Source organism: Pomacea canaliculata, linkage group LG3, assembly GCF_003073045.1.
Source record: "Pomacea canaliculata isolate SZHN2017 linkage group LG3, ASM307304v1, whole genome shotgun sequence".
In the NCBI taxonomy this organism is placed as follows: Eukaryota; Metazoa; Mollusca; class Gastropoda; order Architaenioglossa; family Ampullariidae; genus Pomacea; species Pomacea canaliculata.
In genome coordinates, this window is record NC_037592.1 from 37,916,292 (window position 1) to 37,935,410 (window position 19,119).

The window sequence follows — 19,119 nt, forward strand, 5'->3', positions numbered from 1 at the left end:
ATCGACGTCAATTTCTCTTGTAATTGAAGAGAGACGGACGACTCGATCATAACTTTACTCGGCGTACAGCTCTTATCACGATCTTGTGTTATATACGCGTCCATACTCTTATTTTATACAGACGACCGACGACGGGGTAAATACGAATGTTTATTTCTTTTTGTTTTCTTTGTTTTTGCTTTTTTTTTTTTAAGCGAATTCTTGAGCCACCAATGTTGACGAACAGCCAGGGTGTTTGTTGTAATAATTAGGTTCGAATTATTATTGATGGGAGTGCATTAAAGAGTAAAATTTTTCTATTCATTTCAGCACTTTTAAATTATTCATCGGTAAAATCGGTCACATCTTGAAAAAGAGAGGAAGATGCAGAGAGACGAGGGAGAAGATGGCAGTGAAATTTATTCATTTATTTATGTATCACAGAAGGTGATCGCAAAAGCAATCAATGTGGTTATATACTTCTAGCCCTCGACTCAACCTAAAGAGGAAAAATAATTTGCTAAAAAATAAAATAATACTGTAACAACGTGCACAAAAAACGATAAGAAAGAGATCACGAACCATGCAATCTGTGGTATTTAAGTTTATTAACTTTATTGCTTCTGTGGCACAGTTCCTTTCTATTTAACCGTAACAGTAATTAAAAAAAGAAGCCTACTTAAGTTTTGAAAGGTTACATAATTCTTTAAACATTTATGAGACGTGTTTTTTGCAGCCTACGTTTGTTTGGAGTACGCTAACAGAAACACATTGCAATTTGCAAGAGATTCATTTCGTTTAGTTATGTTCGTTTATCATCACTTTCGCTTGCATGAAATAATAGGATGTGTGAAGATGACTGCATTTTGAAATTTCAGTGAAGAGAAAGACACTTGACTGAAAGACCACATACTTTCTATTACTTAAAACAGAAGTCATATGTAAAAAAAAAATGTCACGATAACGACAACATTCATAAGAAGACTCACGATGACGGTTGATATAAAAAAAATTGCGGACAGTATCTCACAGTGCATCAAGTCTTAACGTCACTTTTCCCATTGATGCAATAGCATCAGTCATAATCACTGCTTTAAAATAAATATTTACACCTTGAAGATACAAAAAAAAAAATTAAACGCAACCGTAAGAATTCGATTAAACTAATGATCTACAACGTTGTCCTAAATGCACCGGAGCATGCGAAGGCAGCTACAAAATGCCGTGTGAGGGGGAAGACCGTCGATCACTCTTGGACCTCGTCTGGTTGCTGCGAAACGTTCTGCGCATGCCGCACAACACGATAGTTTCCCGGATGTTGGTGATTGAGCTGCTGCTCTCTGGACGTCCCTCTGGACGGCCTGGAGCTGCTCCTCTGACGGCTGCCACTGCTGGTCCTGATGAACTGCTCGATAGGAAGCGCAGTCGTTGCCACATCGTGCTGCGACAATTCGGGTACATACAACTGGGGGAAAGATGGTATTCTTTGCGCCTGTCGCACCAGACGCCCTGGTCGGCTATAAATAAGATGCTGGGGATTAAGAAAGTCGTCATGGTCCGGGTCCTCTGTTCGACGATACCTGGTTGTTATACGGAAAGAAAAAGAACTTATTAAATGTCAGTCTGATAGTTTAGTGTAGTAGGTCTTCAGCAGAAACTAGTTTGATTCATGTCGATCTACTACTCTGTTAGAAAATACTACCTCGCCAGAAGCCTGTCCATGCCGGTTTCGTAGTCATCCAGCTCCTGCTCCAGGTCTTCGTTTCCGATGCTCAAGCGGCTGGGGATGACGCTCTGCAGGTCGTACAGCTCGTGGTCGCGCTGCAGCTGCCGTTCATGCTCACGCTCGCGCTGCTCCTCCGACTCCAGGAACTCCAGCTGCAGCCAACAGCGCAACACAAAGTGGTCATGTAGTGCCCTGTTCACATCTCAGAAGCCGCATGCGCCATGAATCCTTGTTTGTATTAACAATGTTGTTGCGTAGTAAATCAAACTTTAATGGACTAAATCAAACTCATTCTTTTCTTCTTTTTTTCACATTTGATTATAGGTACCCGTGTACTTAATTCGTCATAATTCCGACACATGAACTTGTTTCAATTTTTTTCTCCAAAGTTCTGTAGGAATGAGCTTGCTCTGTGAAACCGAATCATAAATAAATGTGTTTAGCATTTAGTTAATTCCCATTTCCCTGTAAAATTAAATTCCCACTAACTTCGTTAACACGTCTCAGATCTCCTCGGAGGAAAACGATATAAAGTTAATTATAGATGGACAAAGACATAGGTACATATTTCATAATGTATGTAGGAAGATTTATTGTGCAAAAGAAGCAAACAGAGTAGCTTGGGTAGGATCTTGTTCAGGATAAGTAGGACCTGGTGCAATTATATCAGCTGTAGTGTACAAAGGTAAATTAAAATTTCATAGTCATTTATTTTTGTCATTCTTCATTGGACTTGATGGGTGTCTAGCCCCGGGTGAGACTGAGAACAAGAAAGCTTCGAAGAGTCTTATTTTAATCGTCCCCAAGATGAACCTATGTACCTGTTGTGCGGACACGGGCTGTTTGAGGTTAAGGTCGTCTTTGACCGATACATTCCCCAGGGAGCTGATTTGTGAGAGAAATTCACAATCGAAAGTCGGTTCGAAGGAGCACGATTTGAACAGCTCGTTGTCCTCTGCCGTGGCTATGGTCTTGAACTGCTCTTCCTGGTCCTGAAACATGTTCAGAAAAAGAAATTTCTCTTTCTTATCCTGAACTCACTCGAGGGTAAGCAAGAAGAAGAAGACGTATGACGCGCATGTACAAACTCACAAAACTTTATTTGTGCACGTGCACCTGCACGCCACGCTCCCTTACATACGCAGCAGAAGACGTACATGGTGTGTTTTTTGAAAGGCATCAAACATGTTTATTCCGGCTGTGTTTCTATTTAATTCTTCCAAGTAACAATTATTTAAACAAGTATAAATCACTGATAATAATCCGAACTTCAACACAAACAATAAAAAATCTGAGCCTAAACAATTAGTATTGATAGCAGTGGTGTGGTAAAAAGTAAAGCATCATTTTGAAAAAATAAAAAGTATTATACAGAACTGCAAAATTCCGCTAGAATAAGCCTTCAAGCAAAGTTAAAGAATTCGTTTCTAGCACGATCAGTTCAAATATTTTTTTCTCAAGTACATACACTAACAAAAATACTTTTACCTTTCTAGGAGAGTGTAACTTGCTCTGAGTTATTGTAAAGACTTGATTATGGGATTATTGTTTCCTTGTGTAATTTATATTCATCTGTGTAAAAATGTAAACCGTTTGGTTCTCTCCACGTGTGACCAAACACTCATACTAAACACTTCTCTCTTGTTATGTTTGTTATGTTTTTTTTGGTTTTTTTTTTCATCACCTTCATCTGTTTGTGCAAGATAAATAGCTGTTGGACGTCGTTGGAGTTCTTGGCTTTGGTGAAGGCGTCAAACAGCTTCTGCAGCTGGGTCCCGTGCTCACAGACGTTGACGAAGCGTGTGTTAATGAGGGCCTTCTGCTCGCGGATCTTCTGTTGGAGGGTCTGTGTCATGGCCTCCTGCCGCTTCTCAAGCAGTAGACGATACTCGATGAAAGTCTCCTTAATTTCGGCCCGCAGTTGCCGCTCTTGTATGTCCAGTCGCTTAGAGGCGTTGGCAAGGGAGTCGGACCTCGTCTTCATTTTTTCAAGAATCTGACGACTTGAATTCTCCATCTGCATGGAAAAGGGATGATGAACAGTCAGAGAAAAGATGTTCAAAAAAGCAATACTTAAAACGAATGAACATAAAAGTTTAGAAAATTATCTTACATTGCCAAAGCATCATCTCCCTCGGACAAAGTTATCTGACCTTAACAGGAAGGCCTGTAAAAAGACAAAGAGTGGAGGTAATCTGACCTGGTTGAAGTCACTGGAACTGTCGCTGACGGCCTGTTTGACGTCCACGATGATGTGGCCCTGCTGTTCCTTGTGGTCCAGCACAGTGCAGTCACGACACACGGGCATAAGGCATTTCCGGCAGAAGAAGTTGAGCGGCTGTCGCTCGTGGCGACTACACAAGTTCTGTGTCGTGGCCGAGACGGCCTGCGACAGGAAGTCCATCATCTGTACCACCCGGTGGTCATTGGGTAGGTCCTTGATCTTATTTTTACTGACGACTATCTCCACCCGGCACGTCGGGCACTTCAATGTGCCTTCTGCAGCGCCATCTGCCCACAGAAGATGCCGGCGCGACTGTGGTTGCGCGTGGTCGAAGATCTGAGTCAGACATGGGAGGCAATATGTGTGGTTGCATGGCAGTGACTTGGGTGAGCGCTCGGATTTGTTGAAACGCTCATTACAGATCTGGCAGCGGAGGAACTGCTCCTCGAACACTGCTGTGTCCACCACGATAGAGCGGCCCGTCTGTGGTCTGGACTCGTCCAGTGATGCTGGGCCACTGGCGTTGTCTGTATCCATCCTTATTAACCTGAAAACAGCACCAGTACTTCACGTGCACTTTACATACACACGGTTTAGCAACAAGAGTTAGGAAGTGTCTGGGCTCTGTAGCATCTCTCTCTCAGCAATCTCTGATGAGACACACTTTACACTTGAACCTTGTGTACTTGGATGCTTGCCTAACAACGAAAACTAACAAGAAAAGGGGTATTACTGCCTCTGGCTGATAATGCAGAAAGTAATCATTGGACAATCTTTTCTGTAAATGTCTTTATCACTGTGTACCTGCATCACTATCCTGACTCCATCTATTACACTTCAACAATCTGCTGATACAAGCAGGTTCCACATTCATCGCACTTTGCTCTGCCAACCGGCGAGCTTGTCTTCGTCGGTTATTTGCTTGAAACACTCTCCCCTCGCCGCTACACCAGTCTGTCTCATGAAGTGGCTTCAGATGGCGGCCTGACTCACCTCTTTCAAATGAATTATTTTCATCACTACCATGCACTGTTTTCATGGGATCAGCACAATTTATAAGTATTCTAACAATTTTTATCAGAATAGGTCATAGCAAATTTCTATTTATGGACTAGAAGAATTTTTTTCAATCAGTTAAACCAGCTTCTTCCACATATTCATTAAATATTTCCAAAGTCCTGTCTACATGATGATCTATTAGCTATAAAGATTGTTCTAATATATCTTGTGCATTTCGCATTTCTAAGGAGTATTTTAACAGATTAGCTTTTGCATGGCCTTTCATGTATTTATTGATATGTTCTAGTTCTACAGATGATTCAGTTAAAGAGCTAAGAGCCAAGAGCAAGAACTTCCCTCGTGACCTAGGGTTTCTTAGGTTTCTTCGGCTTCCCATGTACCTAACTGGCTGGGAATAGTAGCAGCACCTCCATCTTATCACTCGGAGTACACGAGCAAAGTCTGATACTGACCATGTCTTGTCATGCCTAACACCACATACTTCGTCACCACTTTGTGTGTGCATATCCACCAAGTGTCACAACCTGAGGGCGCGCACACTAGTCAGTTCGGTACCCATGTGGCGCTGGGTATTTACTCTCCTTAACCCAGCTGTGATGTGGATATCTGATTCTCTACACAAGTGTACAGGATTGAAGAATGTAACAGCAAGGGAGACGAAACGGGCGCACCACCCTTACAAAAAACTGACCTCGACAAAAGTGAAGTCTCTAACACCATACTCCCCAAACTACCAAAAGATCATGGGGCTACCAATAACTTTACCATTTTTTTTTTCCTTATTTCCTGTAAACTTTTCTTCGGAAAGGTAGATTACAGTGGTAAACGTTTGTTGTAGCTTTGCTACGATTTCGAAAAGTTCACATAATTTCGCGTTAAATGGATTATGGCTTTGTTTATACTTAGATATTCTTATCGCAGTGTCACACCTGATACCTACCCCTGCATGTTTATTGTTATTGTATAGCATAGGCGTGTTGAATATGTATATGTATTGATGAAAGAAAACACTGCTGATCAACACACAAATTGATAATCAGAGGAATAAGAGTTTCTCCCAAAAAGATTTGAACTTGCAAACCGATAAAAAGGTGGTTGCTTACCAGATAAATCTTTGGGTGAGCTTGAAATCTTTGGTGTAAGCGTCGTTCTGCCGAGCATGCTGACTTCATTCAGTCATTGTGCTTTTTATAGTCGTAAAAGTCTAGTCACGTCCCAATGTTTTGAAATACAATGCTCGTCGGGAACAAATGTTCATTTCCAAAACCGTAACACAAAGAACCTGTTTTCAGTCTTTTGAACCTTGCTATCTTTTACAAAAATATTGGTCCATCTATTCGGCCAGATTTTGTAGACCACGTTTTGTTTTCAGTTTGATCGTCATGGAGGCTTAATTTCAGTTGTTACACCCGCCATTTTCGGATATTGACTCTGCTGTCTCCCTGCCATGTCGTTTTGTTTACCTATTGCCATGGTGTGGCGGGCGGGCCAGCAGAAGGGTACTGGCCTAGAGCTATGACTAAAGGCTAAATTCACAGCATGGCTTGGTGCCAAATGCAACACCAAGCGACAAACAAAACTAGGAAAAATGTTAATCTCATTTACCTAGCACTGCAGAGAATGGTCAATATCGGACACTTATCAGTTCAAAATGTAAATTTTCACACACGCAGCAGCCAGTCACACACGCAAGCACTCATACATATGCAAGCACTCAAGTTCTGTTGGGCTGGTGAAAGATATATATATGACACTTTTAATCTCTCACCTGCTGAGTTTTTCAAGTACAAATTAATGTCAGCCGAGCAACGATATTGATGTGAAATAAAGCTGAGTTCAAGAATGAGTAGCTATAAATGCACTACAAGCCGATACATTATTATGCCAAATATCTTATCATATATATTTCCTAAAAGAAAACAATAGTTGCCACAAGAAAGAAAGTCCACACAGTCGACAGAGGACTCAAAGAATCGGAAAAGTGAAGAAGACAGAAGATGAAGAAGAGATTGGGGCTGGGAGACAAATAATCATAAAGTTTGTGAAGCTGCTTCTGTCATGTCGATCTTGTCCTAGCGCTTTAACTTAAAGTCTGTGAAGGTGAGATTAAAGGTAAAATGTAGGTGTTAGGACGGTTCAGCTTAGAAGGGTTGCATGCCGGTGGCATAATTGTCAAAAATGGTGGCTTTAGAAAGAAGGATTCGAAGGGTTGACGTAAATATTTTATTACTTTCCAGTAAAGATAAGATCCTATATACGATCCTGTAGCTACACGAGCGAGTGAAAATGTTTCGTATACCAAAACTAAGGTTAGGTTCTATTCTCAACCCCTTATACGTATGCATGTAATACTGTGACCTTAACTGTAATCTCGTTGTAAAGAAAAATCACAGCATTGTACGTACGTGCTGATGGTGTACAATTTTCGGCTCTCTGATCATATAATAGTATATATTTATCCTTACCGCGCACAGGTGAAGAAAATTGGACAGGAAACTTCAGCCTCGGGCTTGGTGCTGCCACTCGCCATATTAAAAAAGCATGTTGTAACATGCAGGCTACTAGTAGTGATAGTGTCGAGCGTGCTGGGACTGTGCAGTGCAAGTACCACATGTATTGATTAAGAATGTTTGTTAAAATATATGACTTACAACCGATCTTTTCCATACTTTTAAGAGCTTGGGTATTATCGACTTAATTCAATATTTTATTGCATTTGCGCCGCCTTGAAACTGAATCGATTGATCCTCTGAGAACGGATTAATCAATCATAAATGCTCTATTTTTTTAGAAACCATGCAGAATTTAAAGCCTTTATTTTATCAAAGAAAAAATAAATACTTTGTTGTTCTATCTGTGAAAGATTAATATATACAGGTATAAATTTAGTCGTCCATATACAAATTATGTCTAAAATTCGAAATGACAAAACCAATCACATTTAAAGTGTAGGAAATCATGATTGCACTAGTCTGAATCTGACTGTAGATTAAGGCGTCACTGAAGAACGTATATTTCAACTGTTATTAGCCCCTCTTCACTAAAATACACACAAAAAATAAAACCCCGTACAGATGGAGTGCGCCACGCTTTTGGAAAAATCTCATAACAAATAAAACTGGTTCTAATAAGTAATAAATATATTTCAGCAACGCATTGAAGACACGCTTCCAAGGCGACTAGTCACGTGAGCCAAGTAGCCAATCAACGTCAGAGATCACCCGTATCTAAGCTTTTTCTGTACTTCTTCAAAAGAAAATTCTCCTGCGGGAAATAAGCATCACTCTCTTGCTAAACTATAGTTCTAGGTATGCCGGAAAATAACTATTAAGAAAAGTTATAGAATTGTATTTTTGGATTTACTGGAAGAGTAAAGATCACGCTATTCTGATATAACAGCTGGCAGGAAGAGAGAGTCTTATAATGGTGAAAGTTATTTTGCAATATGACGTTATAATAAATCTGTCGAACAAATATTACTTTTATTACAGAATGAATCCTTGCAGAAATATAAATGTGCTGAAAGATATTTTGCATATTGCCATTTAATTTCCCCGTGATGTGTTTTTAACCTGCCAACCCATGCATAGCATCATAACAAGCGATCCGTTTACAATACAACAATCACGTACGTGCGACTCCACGCACAAACAAGAATTAGTGGAAACATGTTTTCCTATCATTAAATATGTTCGTATTTCCTTTAAACACATAAAATATATTGTGCAAGCACAAAGAAATATCTGTTTATTATTGTTGTTATAACGTTTCCTAAACTGGGGAGGGGGTGGTGGTCAATTACCTCCCCTTGAGAATATTATGGCGGGATGCTTCAAATCGGCATCCGTTCTCGTGCACCATTAGTTCTGTAAGTAAATAGCTGTAGTGAAAATTATCAACGTTTTACAAAAAAAGAAATAGTGTAACCAGAATATTTTGGATGTAAAACATTTTCAACTAAAGCATCTCCAACCATTTCAAATAATATTTGCGAAAACAAGATTTATGTCACGTGCTCTAAGCCACTTTCTGCTCTAATTCACTCTATACGGTCAATCTTATGCTGACAACACTCAGCTGTATACCAGCTATTCTCCGTCTTAGGCACACACTGCCATCCAGAGCATCCAAGACTGTATTTCTGATATTAGACTATTGATGACCCACGGCAAGCTAAAACCAAATGAAAGAAAAAGAGCTCTTTTTTTTTTTTCAAAGAGGAGAGCCAGAGTTTACCCTTAGTCTAATGACTTATTCATTCTATTCCTCCCTCCCACAAAGACAATTTCAACAGACGTTCTCCCTCTGTGCTGCTAAGCAGTGGAACTCCCTCCACATCACCTTTGCCACTCAGACTCAAGATTATATTCAAACATTGTCTGAAAACATCTGTTCATGAAGTACTAGCCCTGATATTACTATTCTCAATTCCCTTGCGATACAGTCGGTCGTGTTGACCATCATGTAACAACCCCATCTTTACACTGTTTACATTGCCTATATATCTTCATACCATCATCCATTGATTTATGTTCTACTTTTTTACTTATCTTTGTTATTCAGTGTGCCTATACGTATCTCACTGTCCACTGTTATCTTTCATTTATCATTAGTGGTCTGCACAGAGAGGGTGATCTATCTTGGTTTTATTACTTCACATTATAAGTACCCATTATTATTATTATTATTATTCGTTATCGTTCCTGATTTGTGTATAAGGTACAATGAATGGTGCACTATATCACACTGCATCTTCATTTGCAGAAAAGTGGCAGAAAATGTTTAAAAACTGGGCATGTGGATATACTAGAAAATGGATTGCTATCTCTTTAGACACTGTAGAACAGCTAGTGCAACAGTTTTTTGCTAAAACCCTTGGCAGACTGATCAGACAGTGAAAGACCGTGCCAGTGTCACATAGTTTTGAAAGGAATGAAAGCCTGAAAACCCATCACACTTTAGGTAACTTGATTGATGTCATAGTCATTCAAGCCCATCGAAAACTTTTGATAACATGCTGCCATAAACAATGCTGCTTTTGTTTTCCACTGCGCTGTGGCTTAATTTATGGACTTATTATTGTTGTAGCTTTTAGGATAAACACAGTGAGACATGCAAAATTCATCATAAAAGACATTTCTGAGTCTAGTTGTCAGTGTTTTCGTCTTTCTTTAGTTTCTTCTTCCTCCTGATTGATTCAAATCAATGATGGGTGGAAAAGTGAGGATTAGGTATTCAGGGGTATGCTGGTGTTTCTCTTCATGTGGTCTTCATTTAGAGAGCCGTGATTCAATGCAATCTTAGTAGACATGTAAAAAATACCATTCCCTTCTCTTTTATTGGTCAGTCAGTGCCTGTCACCAATACAGTGAGGATTGGCACTCCTAGGTTCAGATCTTGTCTCGTGCACACTGTTCTTTCTCTGTATCTGGCATATGTTTACAAATCTGGCTGCTTTGCTGTGACATAGCCTTAGTTGCTGGCTCAGCATAAAACTAGTTTCCCTTCCTCCCCCACCCCCTTTGGTCAGTAACTACAGATCCTAGTGCTGCTACAGCTGTAAATCCCACAAACTCAGAAAGGAAATGCTTAAAAGCAAACCATTACCCTGCTTCTGAACAGTTTACCGTATATGGAAGAGAAAATGTGTTTTTATGAAAATGGAGCATAAAACTTGTGAAGAAAAGCAGAGCTTTAAAAATTAAATAAAATTAGTGAAAAGGTTTTATTTTGCCACTTATTGGTACAAGCATTTCCTACATTTGTACATGGTGTAATTTCTCAACATAAACATAACTGTCATAAATCAGCTTGTACAGACATTTTCGTATAATCATACACTTTTTGCTTTGCTGCCATTTCTAAAACTCAGCAGACATTCTGGACACTTAAGAATCAGATTTCTCCATGATTCAGTTTTGCAGGGATGATGCAGATTATCTTGATGCAAACTACTTCTAAACTATTGAGCCACTCATCACTGCCCATCCATTTTACATGCAGAGAAAAAGAGATTTAGCAATGGAAGCTGAGGAGTCAATGTTAAACCTAAAATAAAAACTTAGATTTTGCTTTCATACACCTTCTAGGTTCTAAGACAGCTTCCTAAGTGATGTTCATGTTTATGATGAGATAATTCATCATAGCAAACAAGTGTTTTTTGTTCTTGTATTTGCTTTGCTTCCCTGTGGATTTGTGCTGATATATATTTTTTTCTGTCTCAGATTTGGATAAGAACTGGGTCCTATTGACCACAAGGGTGTAGAAGTCTGACACTTGCTAAATGAAGGAGCTGATAGTATAAAATGACCTTGTTTAGGGTGTATGTTGGAAATCTAGCAACAGATGTAACAGAGGTAGGGGTGTGTGGGTGTGCGTACATGTTTTTTCTTTAGATGTAATATTTGTTGAGTACTGGATCCTAAAATGAACAGATTTCATTGTAATGTCACTCTAAGTTCTAGAGTTTGGCCATCATTGGTCTGGAAACTCCTTTAATATGGGAAATATTTCAGAATTAGTTTTGATTCAAAATCAAAGGGTATTGGTGCAAATTTAAAAACTGAAATTTACCAGTTCTGTGACGTTAAAGATAAATGGTACATGTCTAAGTCGGTGATTGCTTTTATGGATAAAAACCATACTGAAAATGAGTACTTTGGATATTCAGAAGAAAAAAGTGTCCAGGCACTTCTGTAAAAGACAGGCAATAGAGCACATAATATATATATAGAGAGAGAGGATATATCAAGCCACAAACAGTTTCAGGGTGGTCTTCATTACCATTACAATCTTAGTTTTAAACATTTAGATCTGCATGAAACCTTTATGCTTTATTTCATGTATTGTAATGTTCATTTCTCTGCAACACATTGTCAAAATATATATATATTACATAAAACTAGTGCATAAAACTTTCGTTTGTTTGGTAATTTTGGGATTCAAACTGAAGTATAAAATATTGAATCGCTATGTTTTGGTCAGTGCATTTAATGTTTTGTTGGCAATGAAGCAGACTTACTTCCTGATGTATTTGTGTTTAGGATGATCTAAGAGAAGTATTTGAGAAATGTGGAAGCATACACAGTGTGTTTTTGAAAAAAAATGAGGATTCATCAATTTTTGGGTAAGGCATTTTTATCAGTTTACTGCTTTGTTACTTTGCTAACAAGTCTTGCATTTATTTATACCCTTTAGAGAGTATTCAAAATGTGCAAAAAGAATGAACCAGTCCATTACAGCAAACGCTAGGACTGTCTAAAAATATAAAAAAACTGGATCATCATCTTGTTAACCTGGAAATCGGTGATTAAGTTTAAAAGTTTATCAGTTTTGAGGGAGTTTTGCAAACATTTCAGACCTGCTAAGAAAGCACTAAGGGACGTCTAAGGTCAAACTATCATGTTTCAAGTAGGCAGAAGAAATTTATAATCCAGTAAATATTAATTTTTTTATTTTTACTGTTGCAGTTATATGTCTTGTACTTAATTATAAAATGCTAAGCTACTAGTGTATCCTGTAGTTGCTGCAGTGGTGGTAACATAGCTGATCAGGTTGATTTGAGGAGTTGTTATTGCTATTTGAGAAATAATAAATGATGACAAAATTTGTCCAGATTTGTGAGATTCAACAATTTGCAGTCCATGTCACAAGCCATCTCTGAGCTGAACAATTGGCCACTGAAGGGGAAAAAACTTTTTCTACAAATTGGTCATGAAACTAGAGAGCTTTTAGCAAAACAATGTGCAGGTGAGATTAAAGAGCATGTTAACATTTATCATTCCTGCTAACTACAGTATATGGTAATTTCCCCGTGCCAGTCACAGAGGAGGGATTGTTGTGATCTTTAAAATGTCTCTCATGAGTCACCTTGCATTTGGCACTGATCTCCCTTTTGTACACTCTTTATTTGAATTTGTTAATGCAAGACTTTCCTTGCAGACAGAGAAGTTATCTTATGTGTTTATATAGACTACCACCCAACACCACAAACAAATTGACTGACAACATGTCTTTCAGAATTTCATGGACTGCTTGACCACTGCAACACGCTCAGTGCCATACCTGTGGTTGTAGGTGACTTCAGTGTCCATTTTGACCCCCCCCCCCCAAAAAAAAATCTGTATACCAAAAGGATCAGATCAGCTCCATTTGCCATACTCTGTCCATCTCAACCATCAAAATTCTCATCTGCTCATTTGTTCTGTCTAAACTAGACTACCGCAACTCTGCTTGCTGGCTTTCCACAATACCTCATCCACAAGCTTCAGAAAGTCCAAAACTCAGCTGCTAATCTTGTTTTCTGGACACGCAAATCTGAACATGTCACACCACTTTTTCACTCTCTTCATTGGCTACCAGTTAAAGCTAGAACACACTACAAGCTTTCAACTCTATGCCACTAGGCTATGGATTCTTCGAAGGCTACTGCCCCACTACTTTACCAAAATCTTGTTTGTCCTCACCCCTGCTCGAAACTTTAACTATTCATTAGACTCGTGCATTCTATCACTCCTTCCCCCAAAGACAGTCTCAACAGACATTCTTCCTCTGTGCTGCTAAGCAGTGAAACTCTCTTCCACATCACCTTTGCCGCTCGGACTCCAAGACTACATTAAACTGTCATCTGAAAATATATTTGTTCACGAAGTACTATCCCTGAATTACTATTCTTAACTCCCTGGCAATACTCTCTGTCATGCTAACCGTCATGTAACAACTCCATCTTTATATCTTCATCCTTTGCTCTACATCGTACTTTGTACCTCATCTTTATGTTGTTCAGTGTGCCTATAAGTACCTCACTGCTACTGTTATCTTTTATTTATCATTATTGGTCTGCTCATAGAGTGTGATCTATCTTGGTCATGATACTGCATAAGTTCCCATGATTATTATTACTATACATGTATGGATAAAGTAGTAACATAAAAACAAACAAACAAAATTGTGGATAATTTTAGAATAATGTTTGTGTTTAGGGAAGAATACACACAAAATAAAGAAGAATAGCTATGCCTGCTCAAGAATAGAAGAAGCATGCATTGAGGTCAACCGTGGTGTGGACTACATCTCAGGTGAGGATGAAATGCCTATAAATACATTCAGGTAAGCTTCTGTCAGGCTGGAATATAGGAAGTTCTGAATGACTGTTGTGAAAATCTTAATAATGTGAAGCACTTTTTAATCCTGTCTTTTTTCTTGAAGGAGAAACTCCTGTCGATGTGAATTGGGTTATGGGCCAGATGATTAATCATGGGCCTCGCCGACTGCTAACGGTCAGGGGTATACCTGACCCTGGGTGCTTGACATCTCTAAATATTCTGAGCGAGAAGCTGCTTTCTGGGTATGATTCTTTTCCTGAGTTAACTCAAGACATTTTAGCTTAGGTTGGCAATTACAACATTATTGTCTCAGGGAAATTGTATATTGTTTTGCTGCCATATCTTTACAACAAAAATGTGGTGATAAACACATCGAAAAGGGGGTATCCATAAAGATTTAATATTCAAGTGATAATAAAATAATATCCACAAAAATCTCGCAATCACATCTGCCTTCACCTAAATACACTCGCTTTCTTCCTTCCATGTATATGTAACCACCTGTCCCCGAATATGTTTTTGAAAAATCTTTAGATTTTTCCAGCTTCATCCTCCTAATAAAATATTTGGTGTGGTAAAAAAAATTCATTTTAAAAAACTACATGCTATTTGCGACATATTTAATCTTTAATTTTCTTTTGCAGACATTTAGTTTCACCACTTCCACAAAAAAGTTGTGTGAAAGTTCCAAGTTTCTGGGCAGCTTTAAAACAGATCTCAGATGATGTTAATGAGTTTCACAAAAAGCACTTAAAGGAGAATGAAGAATTGAATTTGACACACTCTCAAACTCAGCAGTCTGCATCAGACTGTGCTAGCAAAAGTAAAAAACTGCAGGAGCACAAAGAGCAGGAACATAAAGACATGGTCTGTACAGGGATTAATGCGATACAGAGGTCACCCATCCCACATAAATGCTATCAGCCATCTAAGACTAAAGGAAACGACCTTCGTGAGTTTAATCTTCCTCTCACTATTAAGGGAAGCCAACCCAAGGAGTCTTTCCATCCAGTCACTCGGAGGCATTCTTCAGCATTACAAAGTCCTGTGTCTGGTCTTTATTCTAATTTGAAACCCATCCAGAAACCTGCTAGCATTTCTTCATCAGAAACATCCACCAACCTTGCATCTTCCTCTTCTAGGTGTTGCTTTATTTGCATTTGAAATTTTGTTGGTAATTTTCTTGGATCTTATTGGATAACTTGATTTCAGAGACATTTTTTTGCATTTGCCATGAATTAGACCCTTTCTAATGTAAGTTGATTGATAGTTAAAGTCATGCCATCTATTGACACAATCTATAACATAAAAGGTCAATAACTTGTGTAATGTTTTGAACAAGCATTAATGTCAAACATCTGACATGCAGTTGCTTTTGTGTGTCTGTGGTGGGGGTGGGGGGTTTAAAGTGAGCAGGAAACAGATGCATCTCTACCATCACCAGAAGAAAATGTGAGCTGGCATTCAGTCATAAATGAGATGCAAGAACTAGATGGACATCCTTCAGCAGAGAAGGGCTGGGACCTTTTTACAAGAGGTTTAAAAGAGGAGGCATCTTCATCAACACCAACAATTGGTGGAAGGATACAGGATATTGAGATGCCCAGAAAGCTACAACAGTTTCTAGACAATAGCACACAGGTATCAGCTTATCAGAAAAAAATATTGACCTGCATGTGCTCTAGCATTAATATTTCACCATGCTGAGATGACATCTCTTGGTGACAAGGGTTAAACAAGCTACTGTCTCTATTGCAGACAACTTCATAAAATCTTGAAAATCTTTTCCATAGATATATGTATCAGCCCTGACAGTGACACCCTTTTGTATTTTTGTCGGGGTTATTTACGCTCAATGGAATAGTTTGGGTGGGTTAGGCAGAAATGGTATTTGGATATAATGTATGTTTGTTGACAGGATTTATATAAATGCAAGCTTTCACAGCTGGAATCTGCTTTTGAAAGTGCCCAATTTTGCCCCTTTACCTTTTTTTCATTATTTTTCCTTCCTTTAAGTTTATGAAATATGTCCACAATATAGGGGCAGAGCCCCAAGACAACTTTACTTCCTGCTTTCCTAGTGTTTAAATTTTGGAAAACTTTCATCCATGTAAACAGATTAAGCTCCACCTTAGGAGGTATATGCATTACAGATATTAAATACACAATACCCCGACGATTGTTACACAAGCATATGTAACAGTTTAAGGGGAATATTACACTTGTGATAAACGGAAGAATTCATTCATACTTTTTATTCTGTGCAAGACAGAAGATACTGTAATTCTAAAAATGGGGAAGATTTAAAGGCAGAATTTCTTTGAACCGTTGGAAAACAATAGTATGAGGGAAGGTAGGAATACATGTGCTGACAACTTGTGGTCAGTCGTCCCCAATAACTACCCCATGGGTAATCATACCTCGCCCAGGCAAAACCATTTTAAAAACCACCCATAAGAAGTTCTGCCTTTAAGCACAAGTTATGGGGTTCAACCATTCCTGCTGCAAATGAGTGAAAAAAAACTTGAATATGACTACTTTTTACCTGTAGAAGATAGAATCTGCATAGCATTAAAATCTACTTTTATTTTGGCTTGTTCCTAGGGAGGTGGCCTGCAACTGCATAAAAACATGGAATACTTGACACTCCTAAGACAGCATGGACAGGCATGTTCCAAGCTACTTTTGAGCAGCTCTTGGGACACCGAAGAATCATCTGAAATTTATTCCAGAGACTCTGGTATAGGAGAGGAGTCTTTTGATTCTGGCAAATCTGCAAGCAACAGAACTGGTCTTGGAAGCACTGCTAAATCCAAGGTATATATATCTTCACCAGAGAACAAAGATCTGCTAGTGGATCCTACATGTGCAGGAGAGGTGAATCACGAAACTTCTGGAAGAAAGATAAGCTGAAAAAATGAATTTAGAATCTGGCAACGAGAAACACGTTAAAAAGAAAGAAATGGTACCTTCTGCAGTTTCAAGCCAGAAGTCATTTTCTAGAGGAATAGGCCGTGGACAAATGCTGAGTCAGTTGTTTCTTGATGGGAGATTCAACTAGTCATTCTGTACATTCAATACACATGATATTTTAAGCTGTTTATGACCACTAACAAAACATCCAACAACACAAACAACATTGTAGCTACTTTTGCATCAGTGTTGAATTACATTCCCCACCTTAACTGAAAGTTGCAAGGATGAGAACTATTGACTTAAAATCAGCTTTTATGAGAGAATATTGCAAACTAGCAATGACTGACTAATCAAAAGCTTGGTGAGCTACAATGAGTGGACTTTTAGACAATCTTTAAAATAAGGTTTTGAGGAAATTGTATTTAAAAAGAAACAGTAGAGGGAATCCTTAAAAAACACTATTTCTGTGCAACTTCTTGTATAAAAGCACAAAGGAAATATGAGTGGCTTTTCAAGCTGTTGTAGTGTTAGATAAGCAAATGATTCATGTAAACTGCATTTACCACCCCCACCCCCTTATTTTAATATTCCAAAAATACAGATTTTCCATCTTTTTTAACATGCAATGGCTGAAGTATACCAATTATTTTTGCCCTCCATATTATGTAAAATGTGTATTGCTTGCAAGTGGGAAGACCTTACAAAATAGACACATTCATGTCAACAAACTCATTCTACAAGCTATAGGACATTGAATGTTTTAATAATATTAATGTTGCCTCTTCCAGTCAACTTTCCAACCAGGAAATCAGGTTTATTGCTGTGTAATTATTAGACACATTAGCACCTTATTATAATGAGGCAAGATTATAAGTCATTTATAATTAAGCTTAAAACAGTGGGTGAGAAAGTTGGTTTATGAAAAACAAAAAAGACCTGTTCCTCTAGGCACTCTCTTTACAAGCAAAAGTGGGATGTTGCCACATTTGACTGACAACATAACAGCTGAATCTCTAGCACAGATGATTAACAATTATGGCAACAGCTGTACCTTTGACACAGTTACTGACAGGGCTAGCAACAACTACCTCCTGGAAACTCAGTTCTGTCATCTCTGTTTACTTTCACTGAAGGACTGATAAAACCTAGTGGGAGTAATAGTCCTGATGGGATATCTATCACTTTTTTTTAATACTTTGTTCTTCAACTTTTCCTTTTAAAAGAAAAGAAACTAGGTAGGAACTGATTAGAGATTCAATTGCCAGAGCTGATCCTGAAGTTGTCTTACATCCTTCTTATTTTAATTACTTTCTGGCACACTGTTCTTTTCACAGGTTTAAGCGACAGGTTGTGTTTAATATTAAATTTGTTGCAATTTAGTATTTATAGGTCATATACCTTTTGGTGTGACCTTTTAAAATTATCTGTTAAGTTAAACTTCTTTCGGGAACAAGAAAGAAAAGCCACATGTGTACAATTTGTTTATTTGTTAAAAAGTATCTTTGTAACAAGATGCAACGTGTATTTTTTTTTCTAATGATTGGTTCCAATCTACGAACATGACCATGCACAGATATGCTTAACATGAGGGCTTCACAATGTAAGCATGCTGATGTACAATCTTGGCATCGTTTGTTCCCTCTCAGTGCATGGTGGTGCTTGTGGGTGGAAGTGGGGTATTCCATGACATTTGAGGAAATGGTATCTTGCGTTGAGCTTTCTCCAATCATTAGAAAAACATTTTGCATTCCACTTGTCCTTTACAGCAAACTAGTGCTGTAGAGTTAAGGAAGTTGTGCCTTTCATTTCACCTTCATTGTGTTGCATTTCATTTTGACCACAGCGTATAATTATCCAATATATTCTCGTGATTTCTTTTCTTTACCTCCTTGATTATGTTCAAGAAAATAAATGCAAGATTCTAAAACATTTTTTAGGTTTTGCAATTTTTTTTTTTAATGTGTAACACATCTGAGGCAGAGGTACGCTAACATGCAACATCTTTGTCTAAAATATAATTACAAAAAATGCAGCAATAGTTTGGGATGTACTTGTACTTCCAGACCATTTAAGGCATTCTCTGTCCACATCAAAACTTGTCATGCTAAGCATAAAACTATCCTTTTCTCATCAGTCTTTAATATCATAAA

General features: G+C 38.3%; 2 protein-coding genes across 8 annotated transcripts; one reads left to right on the forward strand and one right to left on the reverse strand.

Moving 5' to 3' along the window:
* Positions 1-568: 568 nt before the first annotated feature.
* On the reverse strand, positions 569-7,529 carry LOC112558879 (E3 ubiquitin-protein ligase TRIM63-like). Of its 4 annotated transcripts, none has more exons than XM_025229612.1 (6): positions 7,415-7,529; positions 3,906-4,476; positions 3,390-3,722; positions 2,527-2,697; positions 1,682-1,857; positions 569-1,559 (listed from the first exon to the last, which is right to left on the reverse strand). In XM_025229612.1, the coding sequence occupies exons 1-6, from the start codon at positions 7,477-7,479 to the stop codon at positions 1,226-1,228; spliced, it is 1,650 nt and encodes a 549-aa protein (XP_025085397.1). In that variant the 5' UTR covers positions 7,480-7,529; the 3' UTR covers positions 569-1,225. The 4 variants fall into 4 exon arrangements, with proteins under 4 accessions (XP_025085397.1, XP_025085398.1, XP_025085399.1 ...); XM_025229613.1 differs by having other exon boundaries at positions 3,906-4,471; positions 7,413-7,494; XM_025229614.1 differs by lacking the exon at positions 7,415-7,529 and adding an exon at positions 6,053-7,135.
* On the forward strand, positions 7,527-18,898 carry LOC112558881. 4 transcript variants are annotated; one of them, XM_025229618.1, is made up of 9 exons: positions 7,527-7,562; positions 11,174-11,305; positions 11,993-12,075; positions 12,565-12,698; positions 13,931-14,026; positions 14,157-14,295; positions 14,698-15,195; positions 15,463-15,694; positions 16,658-18,898. In XM_025229618.1, the coding sequence occupies exons 2-9, from the start codon at positions 11,255-11,257 to the stop codon at positions 16,964-16,966; spliced, it is 1,542 nt and encodes a 513-aa protein (XP_025085403.1). In that variant the 5' UTR covers positions 7,527-7,562; positions 11,174-11,254; the 3' UTR covers positions 16,967-18,898. The 4 variants fall into 4 exon arrangements, with proteins under 4 accessions (XP_025085403.1, XP_025085405.1, XP_025085404.1 ...); XM_025229620.1 differs by lacking the exon at positions 7,527-7,562 and adding an exon at positions 8,209-8,257; XM_025229619.1 differs by lacking the exon at positions 7,527-7,562 and adding an exon at positions 8,253-8,375.
* The last annotated feature ends 221 nt before the right edge of the window (positions 18,899-19,119 follow it).